Here is a 26,090-nt window from a genome sequence, read left to right as displayed (position 1 = left end):
TTTCCTTCTCTTATCACATGTACAGCTTAGCCATGTTAGCCTGGTATCTCGATTTGAGCTGAACGTCGTAAGGCCTGACAAGATTAGCCAGGACCCCACGCTAATCACAACAGCTAGTCATCAACATTATACTGAGGTATTTTTCTTCTTGTTGCATTTGACATGAACTAAATATTGAAAAAAAGAGACATATATCTCTGGTTAATATAAGATTATAATAATTAAGGAAAGGGGCGGATCCAACCATTTATAGTATTGAAGATAATAATGAACAGGCGCGTAGCTCCCTATACGCCAACACGCAGTTGCGTGCACATCGCTTCGGCATGCCAAAAAAAATATTGGAAAATTTAAAAAATACAAATTAAATTTTTAAGGAAACACACATGTTGTCCCTTTTTTAATTTATGAAATGTCATTAAATAACGGCATTTGGTTTCAGAATAGAAGTTTTATTGAAGATCATGCATGACGAAATCGGACAGTGTAACTTGTATCTTTTACAAGATTTGAATTTGTTATACGCAGTCTAACACATGTAGTTTCGGAGCACATTTTACAGAGTACGGTTTATCTGTTTGATGTATCAATCGGCATGAGATTTATCAGAACCCTTCGATATCGTTGAAATTATGCCATGGCGATGTGTTCGACGGACTAACAGAACAACTCATCCTGCAAATGTGAGCCAAAATTTGTTCCTGTGAAAAAAGTTCCAATGGACCTAATTTCACAGGTAATTTGTTCTGGGAGAACTTTTTACACAGACAATTTCTATATAATTTGTTCCATCTATATAAAATAAGTTCCACACTTTACCTGGTGAAATAAGTTCTGGGTTGGTGAAATTTGTTCCTTACCTAGTGAAATAAGTTCCATGTTTGTGAGATTTGTTCCTTACCTGGTGAAATAAGTTCTGGATTTGTGAGATTTGTTCCTCACCTGGTGAAATAAGTTCCTTGTCTATGAAATATGTTCCACTGGTTTAACAAGTTATCTTATATACTGAGCACTTGTCATCAGTCAGTTTAAAGTCATTATAAAAACATGTATTTAGTCTGTATCATATTGATAATGTAATAAATAAAAAGTGTAAACATCCAATTTGGATCATGTGGAGTTCAGCAAAAGTTTAATAACATACTGCAATTAATAATACTAAAAATGACAATTATGAACCAGGAAAGAGTAGAATAAAAAATAATAATAAAAGTCATTCCGCCAAAAAAGGTATCATAGTTAAAGATGAACATTTGTACTTTTAAAAAAGGACAAAGTGACTGATCAATTATTTTAAAAGACAAAGAAACAAAAGACACACTCTTTAAAAACTGCAATGACCATAGCTAAGTACATGTATGATTAGAACACCCATGACAGATCAACAGGAAACAAGGAGGTCGAATATCACATAAAGGATAAAACATAGATACAAATTATGATACATTATCATCGCTTTTATTTCTTATCTCCATCCTACAGTCATGCATTTAATTGCAAATGTACCCCATGCAAGCACAGTACTTATTTTCTGTGAAAAAGGTTCGAGCAGAACATTTTCATTGATTTCTATAAAATACCTTTGTTCAAAACTAATATCACAGGAACTTAATTCACCTTTTCTTTTAAATTTTAGTATTGGAACAAAACTCATGGTGCTGTAATTTTTGTTCCGGAACTTATTACACACTTGTTTAAAAAAATAGTTCCGGAACAAATTTTATAGTGCTGGAACATATTTTCTGTGAAATAAGTTCTGGTGAAACATATTTCATATGAAATTTGTTCCGGCGGAACAAATGTCACACCGGAACAAATATTTTGTTACACAAACACGCCAAAACAGTATTGGAAAGTCTCATTATATTTTGCGTTTATAGACCATATGAAAATCGAATGCCTATGATAATGGAACTGGAGAGTGGAGTCGCGTCTGGTATTATCAGAAAATCGCTTCTTTGTGTCGTATCTTCTTCCTCCTGTTGTAGGAAATATAACAAACGAACAAATCTCAACATTGTCAGAGACATACGAAACTGACCTGGTATGTAATTTTGACGAATTCAATTGAAAGGTCGCTCGATGGCGAACACGTACACTGGTTTATAACATCTCGCGAGTGTTACCGTGGAGATCTATCAATGTACTACGTCTGTTTAAATCAAATGTACGATCACCAATGAACAATGACAGGTTATCATCGCTAGCATTACTGCATATGCATCGGGATAGTGTGAATATTGCCGACAAATAAATAGAGAAGTTCGTTTCGGCCTAGACTCGAAGAGCAGATTTTTGACAATTTCGAGTAAATTCTGTATTAGAAAAATGTGTAGTTTATGTTTTCAATTAACCATGATTTACTCTATTCAGCAGCTTTATAAATAGTTTTACATTCATAAATTGTTTATAAATTCTAACTACATGAAGCTCCTCTATCAACTGTCCTATAACCGAAAACCGAAAAAAAACCATTTTCCTGCATAAAAGGGTCCCAAAAATTTTTCGCCTCGCTCCGCTCGGCGGTAGTTGCTTGCACATCGTTTCTTTCTAGCTACGCCCCTGATGAAGAACGGCAAAACTCTCAGATTTGCTCTAAATGTTTTGGTTTCAGAAAACTGGAAAACTTAAAAAAGAAGAAGAAATAAGCCAAAACCTATATTTTACCACTATGTTCTATTTTTAGCCATCGCGGCCATCTTGGTTGGACACATTTTATAAACAAGATACTCCAATGATGATTGTGGCTAATTTTGATTAAATTTGGCCCAGTAGTTTAAAAGATTACAAAAATTTACGAAAAATTGGAAAAAATGACTATAAATGACAATAACTCCTTAAGGGATCAACTGACCATTCTGATTATTTGACTTATTTGTAGATCTTACAATGTACTTTGCTAAACATTATTACTGTTTACAGTTTATCTCTATCTATAATAGTATTCAAGATAATAACAAAAAACGGCAAAATTTCCTTAAAATTACCAATTCAGGGACAGCAACCCAACAACTGGTTGTCCCATTCATCTGAAAATTTCAGGACAGATAGATCTTCACTTGATAAACAATTTTAATCCAGTCAGATTTGCTCTTTATGCTTTGGTTTCAGAGTTATAAGCCAAAATCTACATTTTACCCCCTATGTTTTTTTTTTAGCCATGGCGGCCATCTTGGTTTGTTGACCGGTTACTGGACACATTTTATAAACTAGATACTCCAATGATAGTTGTGGCTAAATTTTATTAAATTTGGCCAAGTAGTTTCAGAGGAGAAGATTTTTGTAAAAGTTAATGAGGACCACAGATGAGGACAACAGACGCCAAGTATTAAATGAGAAAAGCTTACTTGGCCCTTTACAATATGTTGTATACCAGTTATGACTACCACTTTGTCTTACATTAAAATTAATCCTGAAGGCTTAAATAATAACTCCAAAGTTCATTGACAGTTTTAAACATTACATATAAAATAAATGAGGAATGGATGCCTCTGCTTGCATATCATATGCGCATAATAAGTTATGAAGAATGGTAAGTGTGATGCTACAAAAGTTAGTTCTTGATCTGTGTTTTATGATAATAAGTATTGTGTATAAGTGTGATAACATTTAGTTGAGGCAAACTTAGGTAGTTAATCTTTTACAAAAAACTTCTCCTAGTCCTCTGAAACTACTTGGCCATACATGTATTAAACCAAACTTTTTTTCCAGTAATTTGGTATTTTTTTGTAATTTTTTCTGTAAATAAAGGGTCAAGTTTATGATGGATAATGAAAATTGTAAGTAGCAAGAATTTCAGTAAATAAAGATCAACAAACAGTTCACCATCACCAAAACACAATTTTGTCATTAATCAATCTGTGTCCTGTGTTTAATATATGCACATAGACCAAGGTGAGCAACACAGGCTCTTAAGAGCCTCTAGTTGTTTTTTTATGCCCCTGCCACAGTGGATGGGACATTAAGTTTCACCCTTGTCTGGACGTCCCAAAGTTGGTTCCCCTAATCTAACTTTAGATTGCCTCACTATAACTGTTTTTGAGTTGTGTCCCTTCATAACTTTATATTATAGACAATTTGACCCAACTGTTCAGGGTTTTACCTCTACATTCCTATCAGTGAACCTTGTCAGAACAAGGACAAACTATACAGAGATTAGTAAATAGAGCATGCCCCTGCGCAGACACTAGCACCCACTAAAGTCAAAGAAACATTAGAAAAGGATGATATGCATTACATGATAGTGAGATGAGTATAAAAATTAAACAATCCAGACTGCAAAACTTAAACCAAGCAATTTGTTTAGCTGTCCAGCTTGAGGCGTTCTACAAATCAGAAAAAAACAAGATTTTGTAAAACCTAAGATGCGGGCTACTCATGCAGATAATAGTACACAAGAATTATCTAAGGACGATAAGTTTACGGAAAGGATGGATTCGTTTACTAAGCAATTAGAATCCCTTCAAATGGAGTTAGATGAATCCAAAAAGAGTGGACAAAGGAACACTGTCGATCATGAATGTACAAGGAATCAGCAATGTTACAACTGTGGCAAATATTGACATTTTGAGCCAAAATGTAGGCTAGGAAGCCAAGGCGGCAATGGCAACAGTCACTTCAGGAACCACGAGAATGTCTCCACATGGCCAGTACATTCTTGAACAAGAAGACAGCGGAGAAAACAAATAACTACGATAGAAGCAGAGACATATATATAGACGTAGTTATAGGAAAAATAGAGTCAAGATTTTTCGTCGACACAGGAGCCGCTGTAACTCTTATATCAAATAAACTATTCAATAGTTTGAGAAAGGAATAGATGCCAAAGCTCAATCAAGTAGTTCAAACTATTATTTCAGCAAACGGAACTGAACTAAACGTTGCTTGAAAAGGAGAATTTCACATTTGGATTGATCAAAACATATACTTATCAGAGGCAGTAGTAGCGGATCATGCTATTAAGGGTATAATTGGTTTAGAGTCTCTGAAGAAAAATCAATATCTGATTAATTTACAAGCAGAACATATGGTTTGCCATAACCAGGTGATACCACTGAACTTCACTGGACAGCTTGGTTGTTTATAGAGTGTCAGTCGTTGAAGGGATACATGCATACAGCCAGGTACAGAAGGATAAATGGTCAGAGGTCACATTATCTAATATCCGTCAACAAAGAATGAAAAAGGCTTAGGAATCATTAAACCCTGTGACAAAATTCATAGCAAAGGACAGGGCCTTAATGGCAAGAACTTTGATAAAAGTCTCACAAACCATACTACTGCTCTTTATGAATGTATCAAATGTTAGTAAAGATATTTAGAGCTGGGACATTTGTTGGAAATACAAGCCCTGTCATGGACGTGATAGGTGTCGACAAAAATATGACTAATATACATGATACACTAACGGATCAGAACCTAATAATTGAATTACAAAAATTACTGAGTAATTGCAGCGAAAATCTTAGCCAGGAGCAAAAGCAAGGAGTTGAAAATCTTATTAATAAATACAAAGATCTTTACAGTATCCGGCAGGGACTTGGGTAAATAAAGGCAACAGAAGTATACCGCTGTTCAAAACTCATAAATCCATGGACAAAAAACAAAATCGGGGTAACAAACTAAAACCGAGGGAAACGCATTAGATATAAGAGGAGAACAACGACACAACACTGAAATGTAACACACAGAAACGGACCAAGCATCAGACAAAATCCCACGAGAATAACAAATATAACTTCAAAACCAAATACATGAATTTGGGATAGACAAGTACCGTGACACGTCTTATCGCAATGTGAATTTACATTCAGAAATAAGAGAAAACAAACGACGCAACGTCAAAATGTAACGTACACAGAAACGAACAATAATATAATAATGGCCATCTTCCTGACTTGGTACAGGACATTTTTAAAGGGAAAAAATGGTGGGTTGAACCTGGTTTTGTGGCATGCCAAACCTCACACTTTAATGGTCATGTTAAATATAACATTGAAATGACAACATTTAAAAGTAACTCGATGAGCCACACCGTAAATTCATAAATGCACCAGTAAAACAACAGCCTCGCCACACACCTATTTATATGCGAGAGGAAGTGGATAGGCATATCGATGAAATGCTGGACCGTGGAGTAATTGAGCCAGCAAACTGTCCGTGGTCGTCTGGGATAGTACTGATAAAGAAAAAGAATGCAAATACACGCTTTTGTGTTAGTTTAAACATATTTTATTATTCCAAAAGACAAATTGATTAGACACAAGTTTTTCAACTTAGTAACGTCTCGCTTTTGTGTTGATTATCACAAGTTTAACGATTTAACAGTAAAATACGCATACCCATTACCCCTCATCGTCAACTCATTGGAGCAGTTGTCCAGAAAAAAAATGATTCTCTTCTTAATACTTGTGTTCTGGGTACTGGCAGGTAAAAATGGAAGGGATAGATCGCCAGAAAACTGCATTTGCCTCCCAACCGGGAACTGTTTCAATTTAGACAGATGACATTCGGTCTAGCCTGCGCCCTAGCAACCTTTGAAATATTGATGGAAAGGTTAATAGCGGGACTACAGTTGAGTATATGTCTTGTTTATCTGTTGTGGCTGGATAATCATCTGAGGAGATGTTCAGGAATCTTAGATCGTTTTTTTGGTTTGGCTATAGGGGAATGGCCTAAATCTATTGCCCATAAAGTGCACATTATTTTCAAAGAAAGTAATTTTCTAGGGCATTTCGTCACGGTGGAGGGTTTAGCCACTGACCAGAGAGAATAACTAGCATAAAAGAATGGCCCATTCCAGTTGATGTGAGCGAACTACGACCATTCTTGGGTCTATATAGTTATCAAAAGTACCAGGATTATAATTTTATACGCCAGACGCGCGTTTCGTCTACATTAGACTCATCAGTGACGCTCACATCAAAATAGTAAAAAAGCCAAACAAATACAAAGTTGAAGAGCATTGAGGACCCGAAATTCCAAAAAGATATGGTTATTACCGGATGTAAATAGAAATATTTGCAAAAACTGCTAAATGTCTCCATTAACTAACTGAAAAGGAACGGAAGTACTTATGGAATGAAAAATATGTCATGGAATGTTATTTTGCTTATATTTGTGTTAGTGTTATTTTAGAAAGTTTGTTTTATGTTTGTATTTTGTGAAAATTTTAAATAATGTGTTTAATTATTTTTACCTATGCTGTTGTATTAGTACTCGAAATGTCACAGTTTGCTCAAAGCACTTTATTTTAAAATATTAATTGTAACTAGCATATGTCTCTAGGATTAGGTTTTGTTAATTAACGTCTCTTTTTACTAATGAGAGTTATATTAACATCTCGTGTCATGTTGAGTTATTTTGGGTTTTAGTATAAATATCTTTGTGAAATTTTGGAAAAAGTCACCCTTCGGAAACATAAACTTGCACTGCTAAAGTCCATTATTCAGGATCTGTAGGACTGTCGATCAGTCTACCAGTTGAATTTTTAGTGTTTAGACAAAAATGTATTTTTGACTCGCCTTTTATTTTTGAGAATAATTTAAGATGGCAGTATGTGTTTCGGAAGCATAAACTCACACTACTCATGTCACTATACTGGACATAAAAGACTGTCTACCAGTCTACCAGTCAACTGTGTAGTGTTGAGACAAAATTTATCATTGACTCATAAATTTAACTTTAGAAAATGCTTTTGAGAAACTTTTATTTTGAGACTTTATATTTTTAGTTTGAGATTAAGTTCGTTTTATGATTCAGTAACTTTGGCATTTATTTTATATTTTACAGTGTAAGGAGAAATAGTTTTACGTTGGATTTGATATTTAGATTTGATTTTTTGTACTTTAATTAGATTATTATTATTATTTGGAATTGTTTACTAATTGATTTGTTATCATTATTCGTCTAAATTGTTATAGTAATTAAATTATAAAAACCTTCCTTGCGTTTTAGCTATGCCCACCATAACATTAAGTCTAGCGAAAGACTGACCCTCTGTCCCTTGGTTCCAGCACATACGAATTAGCCCCCCCTCCTCACATAACAGTGCTCTGGAGTGGACCTTGGTGACAAATGTCAGAAAGATTTTGAATTCTTTAAAGCAAAGCTAGCTAAAGCATACATTCTTGCTCATCCATTCTTATCTATACCATTTATTCTAGACACTGACGCGAGTAATAATGTTACTAGAGCTGTGCTATCACACGAAACTGATGGTAAAGAGAGAGAGAGAGAGTGATTGATATTTGAAGCAGAACCCTATCAAAAACAGAACGGAAATATTGTGTCACAAGAAACGAACTTTTAATAGTGGTACACTTTGTCAAAAGTTTTGTCATTTTCTGTATGGCCGAACATTAATCGTTCGAACCGAGCACATGTCATATTGCAATGGTTGTTAAACTAAAAAAACGCAGAGGATCAATTAGCAAGATGGCTTGAGGTGTTGAGTACGTATGACATGAAAATAAAACACAGACTAGGAAGTCAGCACCAGAACGCAGATGCGTTAAGTAGGATACCTTGTAGACCGTGTGGATATAGCTCTGATTGGAAGGCACAACAACTTGCACAGACAGTGTCATAAAAGCCCTATGAATGTGAAAGAGACACGAAGGACGACACAGAAATATCACTCAAACATCTTCAAGACAATGGCAAAAATTTGCAAATTGTAAGCCAGCAGAGGATACAAGATGGACATAAGCCAAAGATGACAAATCTAGGAGAGTACAATTATTTATTAAAAGCTTATGGTCACAGTTTGATGACATGAAGATTCAGGATGAAGTACTTTGATAAATGCACAGAAACGGTAACAAAATTAATGTAGAGTGATAGTACCCCTCAAAGGAAAGACGTCGAATACTTCTGCAGTGTCATGATAACAAGACGTCAGGCCACCTTGGTATCAAGAAAACACTATCAACAATCAAACATATCACATGTTCTACTGGCCTGGTTTACGACAGGACATATTAGCATATATAGCCGGTTGGGAAGTCTGTGCCAAGAGAAAAGGTCCGAATAAAGCTCCTATGCAGTTACAGAATTAAGGTTACCCAAAGGAAAGGATTGTAATGGATATATTTGGAGAACTACACGAAACAGAGAGATGACTAACGTATATCCTAGTCATTAGCGATTATTTAATACAGCAAATGGACTGAAAGCTTTCCAATGCATAACATACTTGCATCAACTGTAGCCAATATATTAGTAGTAGAGGTTATTACGCTATTCGGTGTGCCTACTGTATTTCACTCCGACCAAGGTGCTCAGTTTGAGAGAGAATTATTTCAAGAAATGTGTCAGTTGTGATCCGAAGTGTGACGGAATGTTATAGACATTTAATGGCACATTGGCAAACATGTTGACTGCTTATATTGATGAACACCATTCAAATAGGGATTGCTTACTGCCCTGCGTTATGATGACACATCGATTGCTCAACATAGGGACACAGGAAGTACGCCTAATCGCCGTATTCGCGTGATGCGAGGTCGCGAAGTTGCTACACCTGTGACCTTATCCACAAAACAAATAGACATGGGAACTTTAAGAACGAATGGAACATGTGGAAGAAGCTCACCACTTTGTTAGAAAACAGAAAATGGTGTGTCAGAAAAAGTACTATATTTGACAATCAGCATAGGCGACTGTGCGGTTAATACAGGTAAATACCTGCACCGATAAACCTGAATACAAAGTGTGCACTGCCTGCGGGACAGGTTAGATAGTGCACTGGATAGTAGTACATACTAGTAGGTAGAATACAGCAAGGTTTTGAATAGTGCACAGGGTAGCACTGGTTGCTGCTGGACAGATAAAGTCTGTGAAAAGACAGCAACACGTCCAACACCTTACTGGTGGTCGACAGAGGCCTAATTAACAAGTTAAAGATAGATGTATAAGAAACGGTGCATCTTCTAATATCCAGGGATAAACTCTAGTACGATACCCATAAGTCACTACACAGAGTACGTGACATTTCAACCAACCAAATGTTAAGAAACTTATACACAATGCTTATTACCACAAAATACAGATCAAGTTGAAATTTTGGTGGCGTCACTTTAACTGTTCTAAAGTTGTCCCTTTAAAGATAGAAAAATTGCTGAAATTTTCGTTTCCCGTTCACTTACTTACATTTGTTTCTACCAAATGTAAACTTATACACATTTTTTATTACCACAAAATACAAATCAAGTTTGATTTTTGAGGCTAACACTGTTATTGTTCTAGAGTTATTTCCCTTTACAAATGTAAAAAAATGCTGAATGTTTGGGTTTCCTTTCTTAAACTTTAGTTTGCCTTTATCAAATGCTATGAAACTTATACACAATGCTTATTACCACAAAACAAAAATAAAATTTGAATTTTGGTGGCACCACTTCAACCGTTCTAGAGTTATGCCCCTTTATTAATAGATAAAAATGCTGATTTTTTGGTTTCTGTTCTCTTACTTTAGTTAACCTTAACCTTAAATGTTATGAAACTTATACACAATGGTTATTACTACAAAACTCAGATCAAGTACATATTTGGGTAGCGTCTCTATAACTGTTTTTAAGTTATGTCCCTTCATAACTTTATATTATAGACATGTGGGGGCATCATCCTTCCCCACTTTATTGAAAAAAAATCAAGGATGAATCTCTCAACTGCTCAGTATTGCTCAATAGATTTTTATGATCTTTGTCCATATTTTTTGTGTGTCAGAAATCTACTTATATTAAGTCATTTTTAGGTGTCATACCACCAATAACTCCCTCAAATTTAAAAAGTAGGCCTACTCAGACAAAAAATAGTGCATTTGATGTCATGGTTCACCTAAACTAACTAACAAATTTGCAGAAATGAAACATTTGTTGAAAGAGAAATATATTAATACCATTTTGAACCAAATTTTACCTGTCTAGGAGTTTGCATTTAAAGTTGAGGATTAATGCGCTCCATGGTATACTAATTTAAGATTTCCAGAAAACCATTTTTTTAGCTCACCTGGCCCGAAGGGCCAAGTGAGCTTTTCTCATCACTTGGCGTCCTGCGTCCGTCGTCGTCCGTCGTCGTCGTCCGTCGTCGTCGTCCTGCGTTAACTTTTACAAAAATCTTCTCCTCTGAAACTACTGGGCCAAATTTAACCAAACTTGGCCACAATCATCATTGGGGTATCTAGTTCAAAAATTGTGTCCGATGACCCGGCCAACCAACCAACCAAGATGGCCACCACGTCTAAAAAAAGAACATAGGGGTAAAATGCAGTTTTTGGCTTATAACTCAAAAACCAAAGCATTAAGAGTAAATCTGACATGAAGTAAAATTGTTGATCTGGTTAAGATCTATCTGCCCTGAAATTTTAAGATGAATTGGATTATCGGTTGTTAGGTTGCTGCCCATGAATTGGTAATTTTGAGGAAATTTTGCTGGTTTTTTTGTTATTATCTTGAATATTATTAAAGATAGTAAAAATAAGTCAACATGACCAAAATAGTCAATTGACCCCCTAAGGAGTTATTGCCCTTCATAGTAAATTTTTAATAATTTTCACAAAATTTGTAGATTTTCACTAACATTTTCCGCAGAAACTACTGTTATAGATAGAGATAATTGTAAGCAGCAAAAATGTTTAGTAAAGTAAGATCTACAAACACATCACCATCACCAAAACACAATTTTGTCATGAATCCATCTGTGTACAATTTTTAATATTAACATAGACCAAGGTGAGCGACACAGGCTCTTTAGAGCCTCTAGTTTTTTTAGTGGTACCTCCTTTCGGGAGCTCTCTTTTTTCTTATATGATTTTGAATGTATGTTGAATATTGGCATGCAGAAAGGTGACACCTGTACAATTCATGATATACCTAGTTTCTATGAAGTTAAACTTAAGGTAAAATATTTAGAAAGCTGTGAAAATTGCAAAATTTGGTTGAACAGATAGGGACTTTTAATTGGTGGTATGACACCTTTATACGACCGCAAAATTGAATTTTTTTTGGTCGTATATTGGTATCACTTTGGCGTCGTCTTCGTCGGTGTCCGAAGACTTTTGGTTTTCGAACTATAACTTAAGTATAAGTTAATAGAAATCTATGAAATTTTGACACAAGGTTAATGACCACAAAAAGAAGGTTGGGATCGATTTTGGGAGTTTTGGTCTCAACAGTTGAGGAATTAGGGGCAAAAAAGGGCCCAAATAAGCATTATTCTTGGTGTTCGCACAATAACTTTAGTATAAGTTAATAGAAATCAATGAAATTTAAACACAAGGTTTATAAATATAAAAGGAAGGTTGGGAATGATTTTGGGAGTTAAGGTCTTAACGGTTTAGGAAAAAGGGGCCCAAAAAACATTATTCTTGGTTTTCGCACCATAACTTTAGTATAAGTAAACAGAAATCTATGAAAGTTTGACACAAGGTTTATGACCATAAAAGGAAGGTTGGGATTGGTTTAAGTAGTTTAGGTCCTAACAGTTTAGAAATTAGGGGCCACAAAGGGCCCAAATAGGCATTTTCTTGGTTTTTCAAGTTGGTCCAAATTGGGGTCCAAAATTAAACTTTGTTTGATTTCAACAAAAATGTTATTCTTGGGGTTCTTTGATATGCTGAATCTAAACATGAAGTTAGATTTTTTATTATGGGCCCAGTTTTCATGTTGGTCCAAAACTAAACTTTGTTTGATTTCAACAAAAGATGAACCGTTTGGGTTCTTTGATATGCTGAATTCAGACATGTACTTAGAATTCAAAGCCCCAATGTGCAGGGTTCGAACTCTGCGGTCGTTTAAAGCTCTGCCCTACGGATCATCTGGTGTTTTTTTTTTATCACAATCCAAATTCAGACATGTTTTTTGAATATTGCGTCCAAATTTGTCCAAACTGTTCAGGGTTTGACCTCTGTAGTCCTATCAGGCTTCGATTACCGAAGCCTTTTATTTTGTTTTGGTCTTTTTTTTAATAAACTATAAGCAATATGTTAACTATATTTATTTATCGAGTAACTGTATGGTGTATACATGTCCGTATGGCAGTTACAAATGTTCATGTACCTGATCTGACCTGGACTTCATTTGCATGTTTCATAGGTCAAATTCGCGGTCAATGTAACATCCTAGTAAAGTTTGTTTCTTTGATACTTCCAGTAAAGCAACAGGTCAGCTGTATGTGATGCATGGAATGATTGTAAGGGGTACATGTCATTCCAGCATGGTTCATCTGATCTTTACCTCATTTTCATGGTTCATTGATTGTTATACGACCGCAAATTTTGAAAAAATTTCGTCGTATATTGCTATCACGTTGGCGTCGTCGTCGTCCGAATACTTTTAGTTTTCGCCCTCTAACTTTAGTAAAAGTGAATAGAAATCTATGAAATTTTAACACAAGGTTTATGACCACAAAAGGAAGGTTGGTATTGATTTTGGGAGTTTTGGTCCCAATATTTTAGGAATAAGGGGCCAAAAAGGGCCCAAATAAGCATTTTCTTGGTTTTCGCGCTATAACTTTAGTTTAAGTTAATAGAAATCTATGAAATTTTGACGCAAGGTTTATGACCACAAAAGAAAGGTTTGGATTGATTTTGGGAGTTTTGGTTTCAACAGTTTAGGAATGAGGGGCCAAAAAAGGGCCCAAATAAGCATTATTCTTGGTTTTCGCACAATAACTTTAGTTTAAGTTAATAGAAATCAATGAAATTTGATCACAATGTTAATGACCACAAAAGGAAGGTTGGTATTGATTTTGGGAGTTTAGGTCCCAACAGTTTAGGAATTAGGGGCCAAAAAGGGACCCAAATAAGCATTTTTCTTGGTTTTCGCACCATAACTTTAGTATAAGTAAATAGAAATCTATGAAATTTAAAGACAAGGTTTATGACCATAAAAGGAAGGTTGGTATTGATTTTGGGAGTTTTGGTCCTAACAGTTTAGGAAAAAGGGGCCCAAAGGGTCCAAAATTAAACTTTGTTTGATTTCATCAAGAATTGAATAATTGGGGTTCTTTGATATGCGAAATCTAACTGTGTATATAGATTCTTATTTTTTGGTCCCATTTTCAAATTGGTCTACATAAAGGTCCAAAGGGTCCAAAATTAAACTTAGTTTGATTTTGTCAAAAATTTAATCGGTTGGGTTCTTTGATATGCTGAATCTAAAAATGTATTTAGATTCTTGATTATTGGCCCAGTTTTCAAGTTGGTCCAAATCGGGGTCCAAAATTAAACTTTGTTTGATTTCATAAAAAATTGAATAAATGGGGTTCTTTGATATGCCAAATCTAACTGTGTATGTAGATTCTTCATTTTTGGTCCTGTTTTCAAATTGGTCTACATTAAAGTCCAAAGGGTCCAAAATTAAACTTAGTTTGATTTTAACAAAAATTGAAATCTTGGGGTTCTTTGATATGCTGAATCCAAACATGTACTTAGATTTTTGATTATGGGCCCAGTATTCAAGTTGGTCCAAATCAGGATCTAAAATATTATATTAAGTATTGTGCAATAGCAAGTCTTTTCAATTGCACAGTATTGCACAATGGCAAGAAATATCTAATTGCACAATATTGTGAAATAGCAATATTTTTTTTTTAATTAGAGTTATCTTTCTTTGTCCAGAATAGTAAGCAAGAAATATCTAATTGCACAATATTGTGAAATAGCAATATTTTTTTTTTAATTGGAGTTATCTTTCTTTGTCCAGAATCAACTGAAATCTTTGTTATATACAATGTATATTCACTTTTTACTACCAACTGATAAATTAAAATAATCTTTACCATTCAGTGATAACAAGCAGTTTTTTTACATCTTAATATCTTATGATGTATTTAAATGAGTAGTTATTGTTGCAAACTCCATTAGAAATTTAATTGAGATTAATTTGGAATAAGGGAAAGGGGGATGTGATTAAAAAAATTGGGTTCAATTTTCTCTTTTGAAATGAAATTTCATAAATAAAATGAAAATTTCTTCAAACATTTTTTTGAGAGGATTAATATTCAACAGCATAGTGAATTGCTCTAAGAGAAAACAAAAATTTTAAGTTCATTAGAACACATTCATTCTGTGTCAGAAACCTATGCTGTGTCAACTATTTAATCACAATCCAAATTTAGAGCTGAATCCAGCTTGAATGTGGTGTCCATACTTGCCCCAACCGTTCAGGGTTCAACCTCTGCGGTCGTTTAAAGCTACGCCCTGCGGAGCATCTGGTTTGGTCTGTTTCTGAATGTTATCTTTAGATAAGCAATAGGTCAACTAGGATATATTCGTTGTATGGAATTATTGTAAGGTACTTGATGGCTTGGCTAATCTCACCTTGACCACATTTTCTTTAATCATGTTATGTTTATGTGATACTTGAAGTAAAACTTTATAATTAAGACTATCAATATAAACATGATTATATCAATGTAAAGCAAGTGAGACATTTCAGCATGTGTACTTGTTTTATGTAAACTATAACTAAGATTCAACAAAGTTTGATTTTTAAGGCCAAATTAAAACTTTTGTGTCTATTCCTTTCATATTTTACTCATTTTATAACAGATAGAAGGAAAGCAAATTGGGGAAGAGATCCCCAAAAATGTAAATTTATATTCATAAACTGTTCGTGATCACTGCACCAAACAAATTGAACAGAGCTTTAATTGTCGGTGTTCTGGATTGTTTCTGAATAAATAAACTCATCATATATACCAGGATTAACTTTAGTATATAAACCAGACGCGCGTTTCGTCTACAAAAGACTCATCAGTGACGCTCGAATCCAAAAAAATTAAAAAGGCCAAATAAAGTACGAAGTTGAAGAGCATTGAGGACCAAAATTCCTAAAAGTTTTGCCAAATACAGCTAGGGTAATTTATGCCTGAGGTAGAAATGCCTTAGTTTTTCAAAAAAATCCAAAATTTGTAAACAGTAAATTTCTAGTTATAACCATATCAATTGGGGGCGGTATATCTTTTTCTGAGTACACTAATTATTTAAAAAAGTGCTGACTACTGGGCTTGTGATACTCTCGGGGATATAAATATCCACAGCAGTGGCATAGACCCAGTGGTTGTAAATAAACTCATCATAGATACCAGGATTAAATTTAGTATATACGCCAGACGGGCGTTTCGTCTACAAAAGACTCATAGTTAAAAATACTGCGTGAATTCAGTATAGATATTTTTCAAAATTAGCTTTGGTTTCATTTTAAGAAATTTATACAAAATGTCAATAAAAATTTCTCTCTACTTTTTCAGGAAGTTGACAATTTCAAAATGTTTTGTAATCCATGCAGCAGACGGGACGTTGAATCCAAATCCACAAGTTGGTGCAGTGATTGTGAAGAGGGTTTATGCAGTAAATGTTTAGAGGATCACAGAGTTATTAAACTTACTAAAAGCCATCATGTAGTGGACATGACAGAACAAATATCCCCTGAACATTATAAACTACTGTCCATACCTAACTGTGAAATTCATGAGGAGCTACGACAAGATATGGTCTGTAAAGATCATGATTTGATCTGTTGTCATCAATGTTTCCAAAGCAGTCATAAGTCTTGTAAAAATGTCTCTCATCTTGACATGGCAGCAAAGGGAATCAAGCAATCAGATTGGCTGAAAAAGTTAGATCATGATTTTAAAGAAATGACCAAAGTAAATCTCAAAATTATTGAGGAAAGAAAAGTGTCAAAGGAAGAGTTGAAATATCAAGTACAGAAAATAAAAAAGAAAATAGCCAATATCAAGTCTAAGTTTATTCAACATATAGATAATTTAGAAAAAGTTTTGTTGCATGAACTTGCAACTGTGGATAAAGATGGAGAAGAAGAGTCAGAAAAGGAGAAACAAGAGTTGATGAATATGGAGAAGGAAGTCCAAGCTGATCATACTGCCTTAGAGTTTGTAACGGCCAATGGTTCTGAAAGTCAGATATACTCATTTGTTCAAAATCAGTCAGAAAAACAAAAAGAAAGAGTGAAAAAGCTGAAAAAAATACCACCTAACTCAAAAGTTAATATTGAATTGCATGAATCCAGTCATGATATTGAGGCTATTAAATCATTAGGATACTTGTCTGTCAATTATGAACATGTTACAAATCCATTCAGTGCACAAGGCTTGATTATATCAGATGAGAGCTTATCAAGGACTGAAAAAAAAGATTTTCCTGATCTCCTGTTAGAAAAGGAAGAAGAGATTGACCCTAAAGATTTCCTTGAAGAAAATGAAGTAGTCGATGATATTGATTTAGAAGTACACTGTGCCACAGTTACAGATGATAATTTTATAATGGTAGCAGGTATGTTAAGATTGGTGGTCAATGAAAACTACAAAACAGTCTTACAGGTTGTTAAATATGATGAACACATGAAATATCTTCAGAGCTGTCGCTTAGAATCAATAGATCGTTATAGTTATTTCGGCATACTTGACATAACATCAATACATAAATCAGATATGGTGGTAGTTGTTTATAGTTCATATGATAAAAGGGAAATGATATTCATAAGCAAATCAGAAATGAAGAAAATGAGGTCTTTATTAGATCTTTCCAATTATACACACATTTGTTTAGGTTCTCATAACAAAAGAATTTATCTGCATACAATTAATAAAAAAAAGGAAGTTGGCATGTCCGTGTTTAATGTTTTTGGTTGTAGAATCCAAGAATTGAATATCAGAAAGTCATTTGATTCCTTCATTGTACAACCTGACAACACTCTCTTGGGATTGAACAATAAGACTCTTTACTATCTAAAAGAAGATAGCACAGAAATCATGTCATATAGACCTATTGGATTGAATGCTTTTACAGTGGATCATCATGGAAACTTATTTATGATGATGGCTGATGGTGTCCAAGTTATGCACCCAAAGAAGGACTTAGAGTGTATCCATATGGCTTTTTTGGGAACATTTGATGACAACTATGTCGTTGAATTTAACAGCTTCAATAAAAATCAGACAAGACTACTATTATTGACAGCAATTAGTAAAAACAGCAAGATATTTGGAGATGTTCATACATATTCTGTGAAATTTTTGTCAGAGTTGCAAATGAATCATTGAGTACAACTGCATTGTTAATGATACACACATTATTATCAAAATACAAATTGAAAATTATATTGGATTTTTGTCAGTCTGAAGTGGAATATTCTTAACACTGTAGAACAATTTTTATAGCTTTTACAAACATGATAATTTGCATACGTGATAATATGTATACTTTTAATTTTGAATTTTGGTATTCTGTCACTTTTGTCTTACTGGTAGGGATCGCCTGCAAGATGTAATTTATATCAATACACACTTGTCTAGTGCCTTTCAATTTTCTATTATTTCATATCGGTTGAAAATAAGATTCTCTTATTGGATTAAAAGGGGTCACTTGACATTCATTATTCTTCAGTAATAAATTCAATCGGTCATTAACAGAAAAAAAACGGACCAGAAAACCGGTCGTTAACGAACTTTTACATGATAATGACCAGTGGGGCGTGGTTTCCGTATGATAATGACCGTTGGGGCGTGGTTTCCGTCTGATAATGACCGTTGGGGCGTGATTTCTCTGTTAATGACCGGTGGGGCGTGGTTTCTCTGTTTAGAGAGATGTACCTTTTATAAAACATGTTCCTGGTTTTAATATTATATTGAAGTTGAATTGTTTATTATATGTTTCGTTAATCATGTTAATTGTGAAATTAAAGATAACTTGATTAAGTATTTATATACTGAAAAATTGCACTAAAATGAATGGCAGTATAACTACGACTGGTCTTCACTCTTTGTCATAGAAATCGCACAACTACGTATTTGTTTTCGTTCGTTGTTTGATATACATTATAATAGACCGTTATTTTTCTCGTTTGAATTGTTTTGCATTTGTCATTTCGTGGCTTTTCATAGTCGACTATGCGGTATAATCTTTGTTCCCTGTTGAAGGCCGTAGGGTGTTTGTTAACTTCTGTGTTATTTGGTCTCGTAAGAGTTGTCTTACTGGCGATCATACCAAATCTTTTTTTTAAATATTTACTCTCAAATCAATATTAAGAATTAAACATTTGAATGAACGCAAGTTTCTTTAAATACTGCCATTCATACATTAGGGACATTATATTTAGCACTCCTCTCTCCATTTGTACCTAAATTTAAGGAAATATATAGTCGCCTGTGAAAATAGAATATAATTTCGTTCAAATGGTTCAATGAATCCTTTTTTTTTTACATTTTCCAAAACATTTTTGCTAGACAAAGTAATAATTCAAAGGCAGTGGCTATATTTCCAAATCTTTATGCTCTAAGATTTTTATTTTTCATTTGTTTTTACAGCATACATAATCTGAGATGTTATTGTTATGCACATACATGTATTATTAGAATGATTTTAGAAATAATTTCATATACATTTGTTTATATAAGTTCATCGCTACCAATAGATCCACAATAGTTTTTATTTTTATTCCTTGTTTTACAAATTTTTTCTTTCACTTGGACTCATAAATGTTTTTACACGATTATATGTGTCTCAAATATTGTTACACTTATCTTCTTCAAGTAAATGTCAAATAATAATTTAATTCTTTTAAATGGATGATTTCAACTTCACCATTTGCCGAACTCTTGGTTTAATAGCGTCCTAAGACTCCTTGTGAGCAACAACCCTCTATCAAGAAAATCATGATAAGAAATACAAGCACGGGAATATCGTATCAATTGGGAGATAGATGCTTCGTATGCAGGTGCTACTGGAATGTTGCTACTTAGCAAGTTCGGAAAGTTTACAATTGGAAAGCTGAAATCATCTCTTTTGTGGTAAAGTTTTGTTTTCAACCGACCCTCATTGTCAACTTGTAGATGTAAATCAAGATAGGAGGCCAACTTTACTGTATCTGTAGTATCTTTTATCTCTAGTTCGATGGGATATTATATGCGTTCCACATAGTCACCAAAATACGGATCTCCCAGGAAAAATTAAAACGGAAAGTCCCTAATCAAATGTCAAAATAAAAAGCTAAAAAAAATACGAAGTTGAAGAGCATTTAGCACCAAATATTGAATTCCTAAAAGATTTTCCAAATACAGCTAAGGACATCTATTTCTGAGGTAGAAAAAATATAATATTTAAAAATTTAACACTTTTGTAAAACAGTTAATCAATAATTCTGACCATATCGATAGAAGTGCTGACTACTGGGTTTATGATAATCACGTGAAATTAAAACTTTACCAGCTGGCATCAACCCAATAGTTGTAAATAAACTCATCATAAAAACCAGGATTGAAATTTTATATTTTCTCCAGACGCACGTTTCGTCTACAAAGGCCCCATCAGTGACGCTCGAATCTGAAGTTGGAGAGCATAAAGGACCAAAAATTCCTAAATGTTTTCCCAAATCCAGCTAATGAAATCCATTCCTGATGTAGAAAAGAAAAGCTTAAAATATTTGAAAAAACGTTTTGTAAACTGTCACATTCCTGATTTGTAACATGTGTTTTCTGTGGTGAAGGAATCACTGTAGTACTATTTTCAGACTTTTTATGGTGTATAAAGCTTGTTCAAGTTGCGGTAGCTTGTCGTTTGTTAAAGCTTAAAGCACAAAGAGGGCGTCGGTCAGAAAAACTACCTCTTGCTTTGTTATCAACTTTTTTATGGAGTTTTCATAGATATAAGAAGATGTGGTGTGAGTGCCAATGAGACAGCTCTCCATCCAAATAACAATTCATAAAATTAAACCATTATAGGTCAATGTACGGCCTTCAACATGGAGCCTTGATTCACACCGAGCAACAAGCTATAAAGGGCCACAAAATTACTAGTGTTAAACCATACAAACGGGATAAGGGCTTCTTCTGCTTTGTAGTTTAAACAATGTAGGCCTGCTGGTATTGTCTCTGATTGTTGATCTCTGTTGGGGTACTTAAAATTGATGCATATACCAGCCCCTCCTTTTGTTGTTTAATGGGTGGTCTGACGAGTACTCGTCTTGTCAGTGTTTTCTTACCAGTGGAAGTCTGTTCATCTTTGGTAGAAATGAGTTGATATGAGGTCTGGATGATGACATTTCAAAGTTTGTCTTCACACGGGTTGTTATTCATTGTGAAAGCTATGTATTTTCTTTGTATGGCTCAAGTCCCTAATGTGAAGCTTTATTATGTGTGTGTATTTAAGTAGAGTTGAGTTGTTTCAGTCTGGTATTCATTGAGTGGTCTTGTGAACACTAATACTGGTGGCCTGTATCATGGCTTTGCACTCCCTCTTCTTACCTTAATGGTGGTATGTTTGTTATGTCCACCTTACTTTTTTTTATTGATGTTGATTTCATAGCACCTGTAACGATCCGTAGAGCCTTGTTCTGAACTTTATCTAAAGTCTGATGATGCACCTGCCGTCATCCATGAGCTTGATCCTTATTCAAGATTTTGGCTTACATTTCCTTGGTAGCCAGGATTATGTCGTTCGGTCCCCATTTTGTTTCTGTAAACAAACTCATCATAGATACCAGGACTAAATTTTATATTTACGTCAGACGCGCGTTTCGTCTAGTTTCCCCATGATGTTTAATTTTATCATACCCTGAGCTTCAGCTGATATTATATGTTGCTTCAACGCCATTTGTTTGTTAAAAGTTACCCCAAGTATGTTTGTTGGTCTTTCATTTGAAAAAGTATCATCCTGTCCATAACCAATCTCCATGTATGAAATGGTTTTGATCATGGGTAAACAAAAAGGTGAATGTTGAGAACGAAATGGTTTATATGTTGGGTACGAAAGTACTTGCTACCAAAATTTGAATGCCAGAGGCGGATTTCTTGGGGAGGGGGACAGCCTCCCTTCAGGCTGTTCCCCTTCATTGTGTTTTTGTAATCTGTTTGTCAAATCGGTAATATTCTATTTAACTTAATATGGACCTATCTATTTTTTATTTAAAATGCATTTGTAAGAGCTTCTTGACCCAACTCAACATATGTAATTGGACAAGGCATACTTTCATAGCTATGTGGTGAGCCAAACATAGCATCAAGTGGACATCTTAATTCATGTACATACATCAATAGATTTAGAGAAAAATGTGTGCTTGCATGTTCAGTTGCTTGGTACGTCATATTAATGATTGGAAGGTGGTCTATATACTAGTAACAAATAAACATAAAATCGACTGTAAAAGTTGGTTGAATTAACGTTCAATCATTTATTCCGTCAGACTGTAAGAGCTTGTTTATTTAGTATTGCATAAGATTCTGTTAATTTTGTGAAATCATCTTCCACAACCATATAATGTATTCATTATCACCTGTACTTAAACGACTTATGCTGTCAATAGCTATTATGTTCAAAGAATATGTAAATTAAAGACACGGAATTTCAAAAGTGGTGTTCCTTTCCCTGCTCCAAGTTTCCATTAGCACAAATTTCACAACTATTTACCCATGTACCTATACAGAATCTAACATATTTGACCAATAAAATATTTTTTTTGTATGATCTAGCGCATTGTCTCTCACTGAATGAGTCAAAAATTTTGTATAATGTTACTGTTAAAATTAATTTTCGTACGCTTTTCGTATCTGCAAATTGATGAAATAAGGGTCCTGAAATAAGCCCTTGGTTTTCTTTTCAAAAAATTACACGTCTGATTATAATAATAATATGATCGGGCAAGGATTCCCATAGCCCATAAAAAAAATTGTTTCTTTTGTTTAGTTTTGAATTTCAAACTTTTTGGGGGTTTTCATCAGATTAACAGATTGCCCAATATAAAATTATAATTTGGACATTCTTTTGTATTTTCTTGATTCCGAATACGACTAAAAACTGAGCCAGTTTAATATTGTTTCAAAACTGATTTCCTTCGTATTGACATTGACCGGTATGATTGATAAATGAGTCGCAAGACAACACCTGACGCTATCAGTGTCAGTGTCGGTGCCATTAACAACTGATTTATCACTTAAGCAGGGAGCATAGCTATCCTTCGTGGTATTCAGGTCATCAATACAATTAAAAGTGTTAAAGATTTTAAAATTTATATATCCGATTTCATATCTGTACAATCTGGACTATTCATAAATGTGCTTGCATTTTCGAGTTGGTGTATATGATAAATATAGCAATTGCGTTGCTATGCAATGAGGGGTCTGAAGTGAACTATTATGGATTTAAATTTTCATACAGTATGTGTCCATGATAGAAATCTATCAAAGCAATCATACCTTTCATATTTTAGAATTCTTCAGTCACTTAAGCAAAATTTTGGACCATACAACCATGGACAAGAAAACCATGACCGCTAGCAATTCACGTTCTGTTAAAAGTGCGGTTAGAATATGCGGTGACATATGTTCTTCACCATTTTTGCATGATTTGCGAAAGTACATCTCTCCCTGTTTGACTAACATCGGTGTCTAGTATTTTATTAAGTGTCAACTTGACTTGGCGATTTGGAAACGATAGCGTTGTTGTAGATGTTGAACATTCCTTTAATGTCTAAAATTCCATTTCACGTGTATCGTCCAGTGGCGGATGCAGGAATTTTCGAAAGGGGTGGTGCTAGCCCAGGGCAAAGGGGGGGTGCAGGGGGGGGTGCAAAATTATCCCGATTCAAATGCATTGATCGGCCAAAATAAAGGGGGGGTGCGGACCCCCGGAACCCCCCCTCTGGATCCGCCACTGTCGTCTGAAATAAATGAGTAAGCTGTGTCAAAAGATGAGCAATGTTGCGAAATTTGGTATGAAAAGCCGGTAATAACCCATATAGCCTAAAATAACTACACTGTGTGACAATTCTTTTATATTTGATGGAGTTCCCGGATCCCGCTTAATTACTGTTTTGTCAGATTCCCGTTTTCACGCCACCATAATTTTACTTTCACGTGTCACGCTTACAAAAAATCGGCAATCCCGCGTCACGCTTAGACCCCAATGGGACCCACTATTGTCAATTTTGAAACGATTAAATCTGTTTTTGATCGCACTTACTATCTTCCACATAGACAATATGTAAATGTCCTAATTTGACATATATTTGAAAGGCAGTGTCTGCGCGTACCCGCATGCGGGTACGAATAGTCAAATTGACGTTCTAGGCTGCGCGTACCCACATCCGGTTTTCTAATAAAATGCCATCGAATCGGGAATGAAACGTGAAATATATACGAAAATTATCGATTATATAGGGATTTCGTTTAGAACGAGTGAAGAATATGAAAAAATAATATTTTCAAATTGTATTTATTAAATAATGATACATAATAAACATTGCAAAATTAAATGCACAAGGATGGAAAATGAAATTGTATAGTCCCTGAAAACAAAAAAGTAAAATAAAACTACTAAAATTAGAGCTTCAGTTTATAAAAATTACGAAGCAAGTAATAATATCAATTTAAACCAATTATAAAAGATTCATGTAACCAAGGATGTATATAGTGAGATACAATTCCTTGATGTAACTAATTAAGATTTGGAACAAATTTTACATACCAAATATGATTGTTTTTGCACAGATTTCAACCCGGCTGCACATTTCAAATGTTGCCAGCCTAAGTTTACGTTTCATTATTCATTATTACTTGCTTCTTTAAATTTTAATTTTTATAAACTCAAGCTTTAATTTTGATAGTTTTATATATTTTAAAATTTTAGTTTCTGTTTTACATTTTACTAAAAGATTATTTTAAAATATCGTATGGGTATATTTTTAATTCATAAAAATTTTATTCTTTAAATAAAAATAAAAAATTTATAATAGTAATTTCTATTCATGTTTTTCTTTAACAGGGACTGTACAGTTTCATTTTCCATCATTGTGCGTTTAATTTTGCAATGTTTTATTATGAATAATTTTTTAATAAATACAATTTGAAAATATTATTTTTCATACTCTTCACCGATCTTCACTCGTTTTACACAATATCCCCGAATTATCGATAATTTACGTAGGTATTTCACGTTTTATACCCAATCCGATGGCATTTTATTAGAAAACCGGATGTGGGTACGCGCAGCCTAGAACGGCAATTTGACTATTCGTACCCGCATGCGGGTACGCGCAGATACTGCCTATTTGAAACAAAAAAGCATTTACTCGACTTCAGTTTAAGATTCGCCTCTCTAATTACTGAAATACAAGCTGTTATGAGTTGTCTTAAAAATGTTACAAAATATTTGCCGTAGATTATGACGTAATCTAGATTGAACAGACAATGGTGCCATTGTAAACTACAAACAACATTACTCATAAATTGGCTTTATGTTGCAATAACCTATAGGCATATAGGCATTACCAGAAACTGATATAAGCATTTGCATGACGGAAAAGCAGTTTTGTGTTTGTCTTCTTCAATAACCTCTACTTGCAAAAATAAACGGCTAGATCAACGCGAGAAAAAACACTTTCCGTCCCTCAAGGTAACAAGAGTGTTATCAATATACGGCAAAGGAAATGCTTCTTTTACTGTTTTTTTCTTCTTTTAATTTTCTAAGGTCAATACAAAACCAAATTGAACTATTACTTTTCTTCACATTGCTCATGAACTACAGCTGGGTTCGATTATATTTTTTGTCAATCATTCTTTTTTAATTCTTCATTAAAAAAAACATCCCTTTGTTTCAAAGCTACCTTTCGCTGGGATATGTTTTGCATCACTTTTATCTATATAGTGTTTTATACTATATCAGTTCTCCCAAGGGAACCAGCAGAACAGACAAATATATCTGTATACTCATTTCTGAATACGTTTTTGTCTTCTTGATGGCACCTGTCTTGCACGACTGAACGTGAAATAAAAAAGTAAAAACACGTTGAACGTGAAATAAAAAACGGCGATCACGTTGCACGAAATTTAACCTTTAGAGTGGGTTGCTCATTTTTGCCAGATCTTTCCATGTTTTCTATAGTTTATGTTTAGGACTATATGTTTTTGAAGTATACTGATATTTCTATATGAAGATAACTTCAAATGCAACCCATTCCTAAGCTTGAAAACATGTTTGTTTGAAAATAATCATCTGTAAAGTTTGATTAAAGGGTGTCTGAAATTTCCAGAAATTTTGTCAATGGGGGACACATATTCGCCGTTTTTACACATCT

The 26,090-nt window shown here is 34.2% G+C and overlaps 1 protein-coding gene across 1 annotated transcript; it reads left to right on the top strand.

Annotated features, from left to right (window-relative positions):
• The first annotated feature begins 30 nt into the window (after positions 1-30).
• Positions 31-18,066, top strand: LOC134727945 (uncharacterized). Its single transcript, XM_063592343.1, has 2 exons — positions 31-136; positions 16,252-18,066. Exon 2 carries the CDS (start codon positions 16,270-16,272, stop codon positions 18,064-18,066), a length of 1,797 nt encoding a protein of 598 aa, XP_063448413.1. The 5' UTR covers positions 31-136; positions 16,252-16,269.
• Positions 18,067-26,090: the final 8,024 nt, after the last annotated feature.

Source organism: Mytilus trossulus, chromosome 8, assembly GCF_036588685.1.
Source record: "Mytilus trossulus isolate FHL-02 chromosome 8, PNRI_Mtr1.1.1.hap1, whole genome shotgun sequence".
Lineage (NCBI taxonomy): Eukaryota > Metazoa > Mollusca > Bivalvia > Mytilida > Mytilidae > Mytilus > Mytilus trossulus.
Note: the sequence above shows the minus strand (reverse complement) of the source record. Positions and strands in the feature narration are given on the sequence as shown.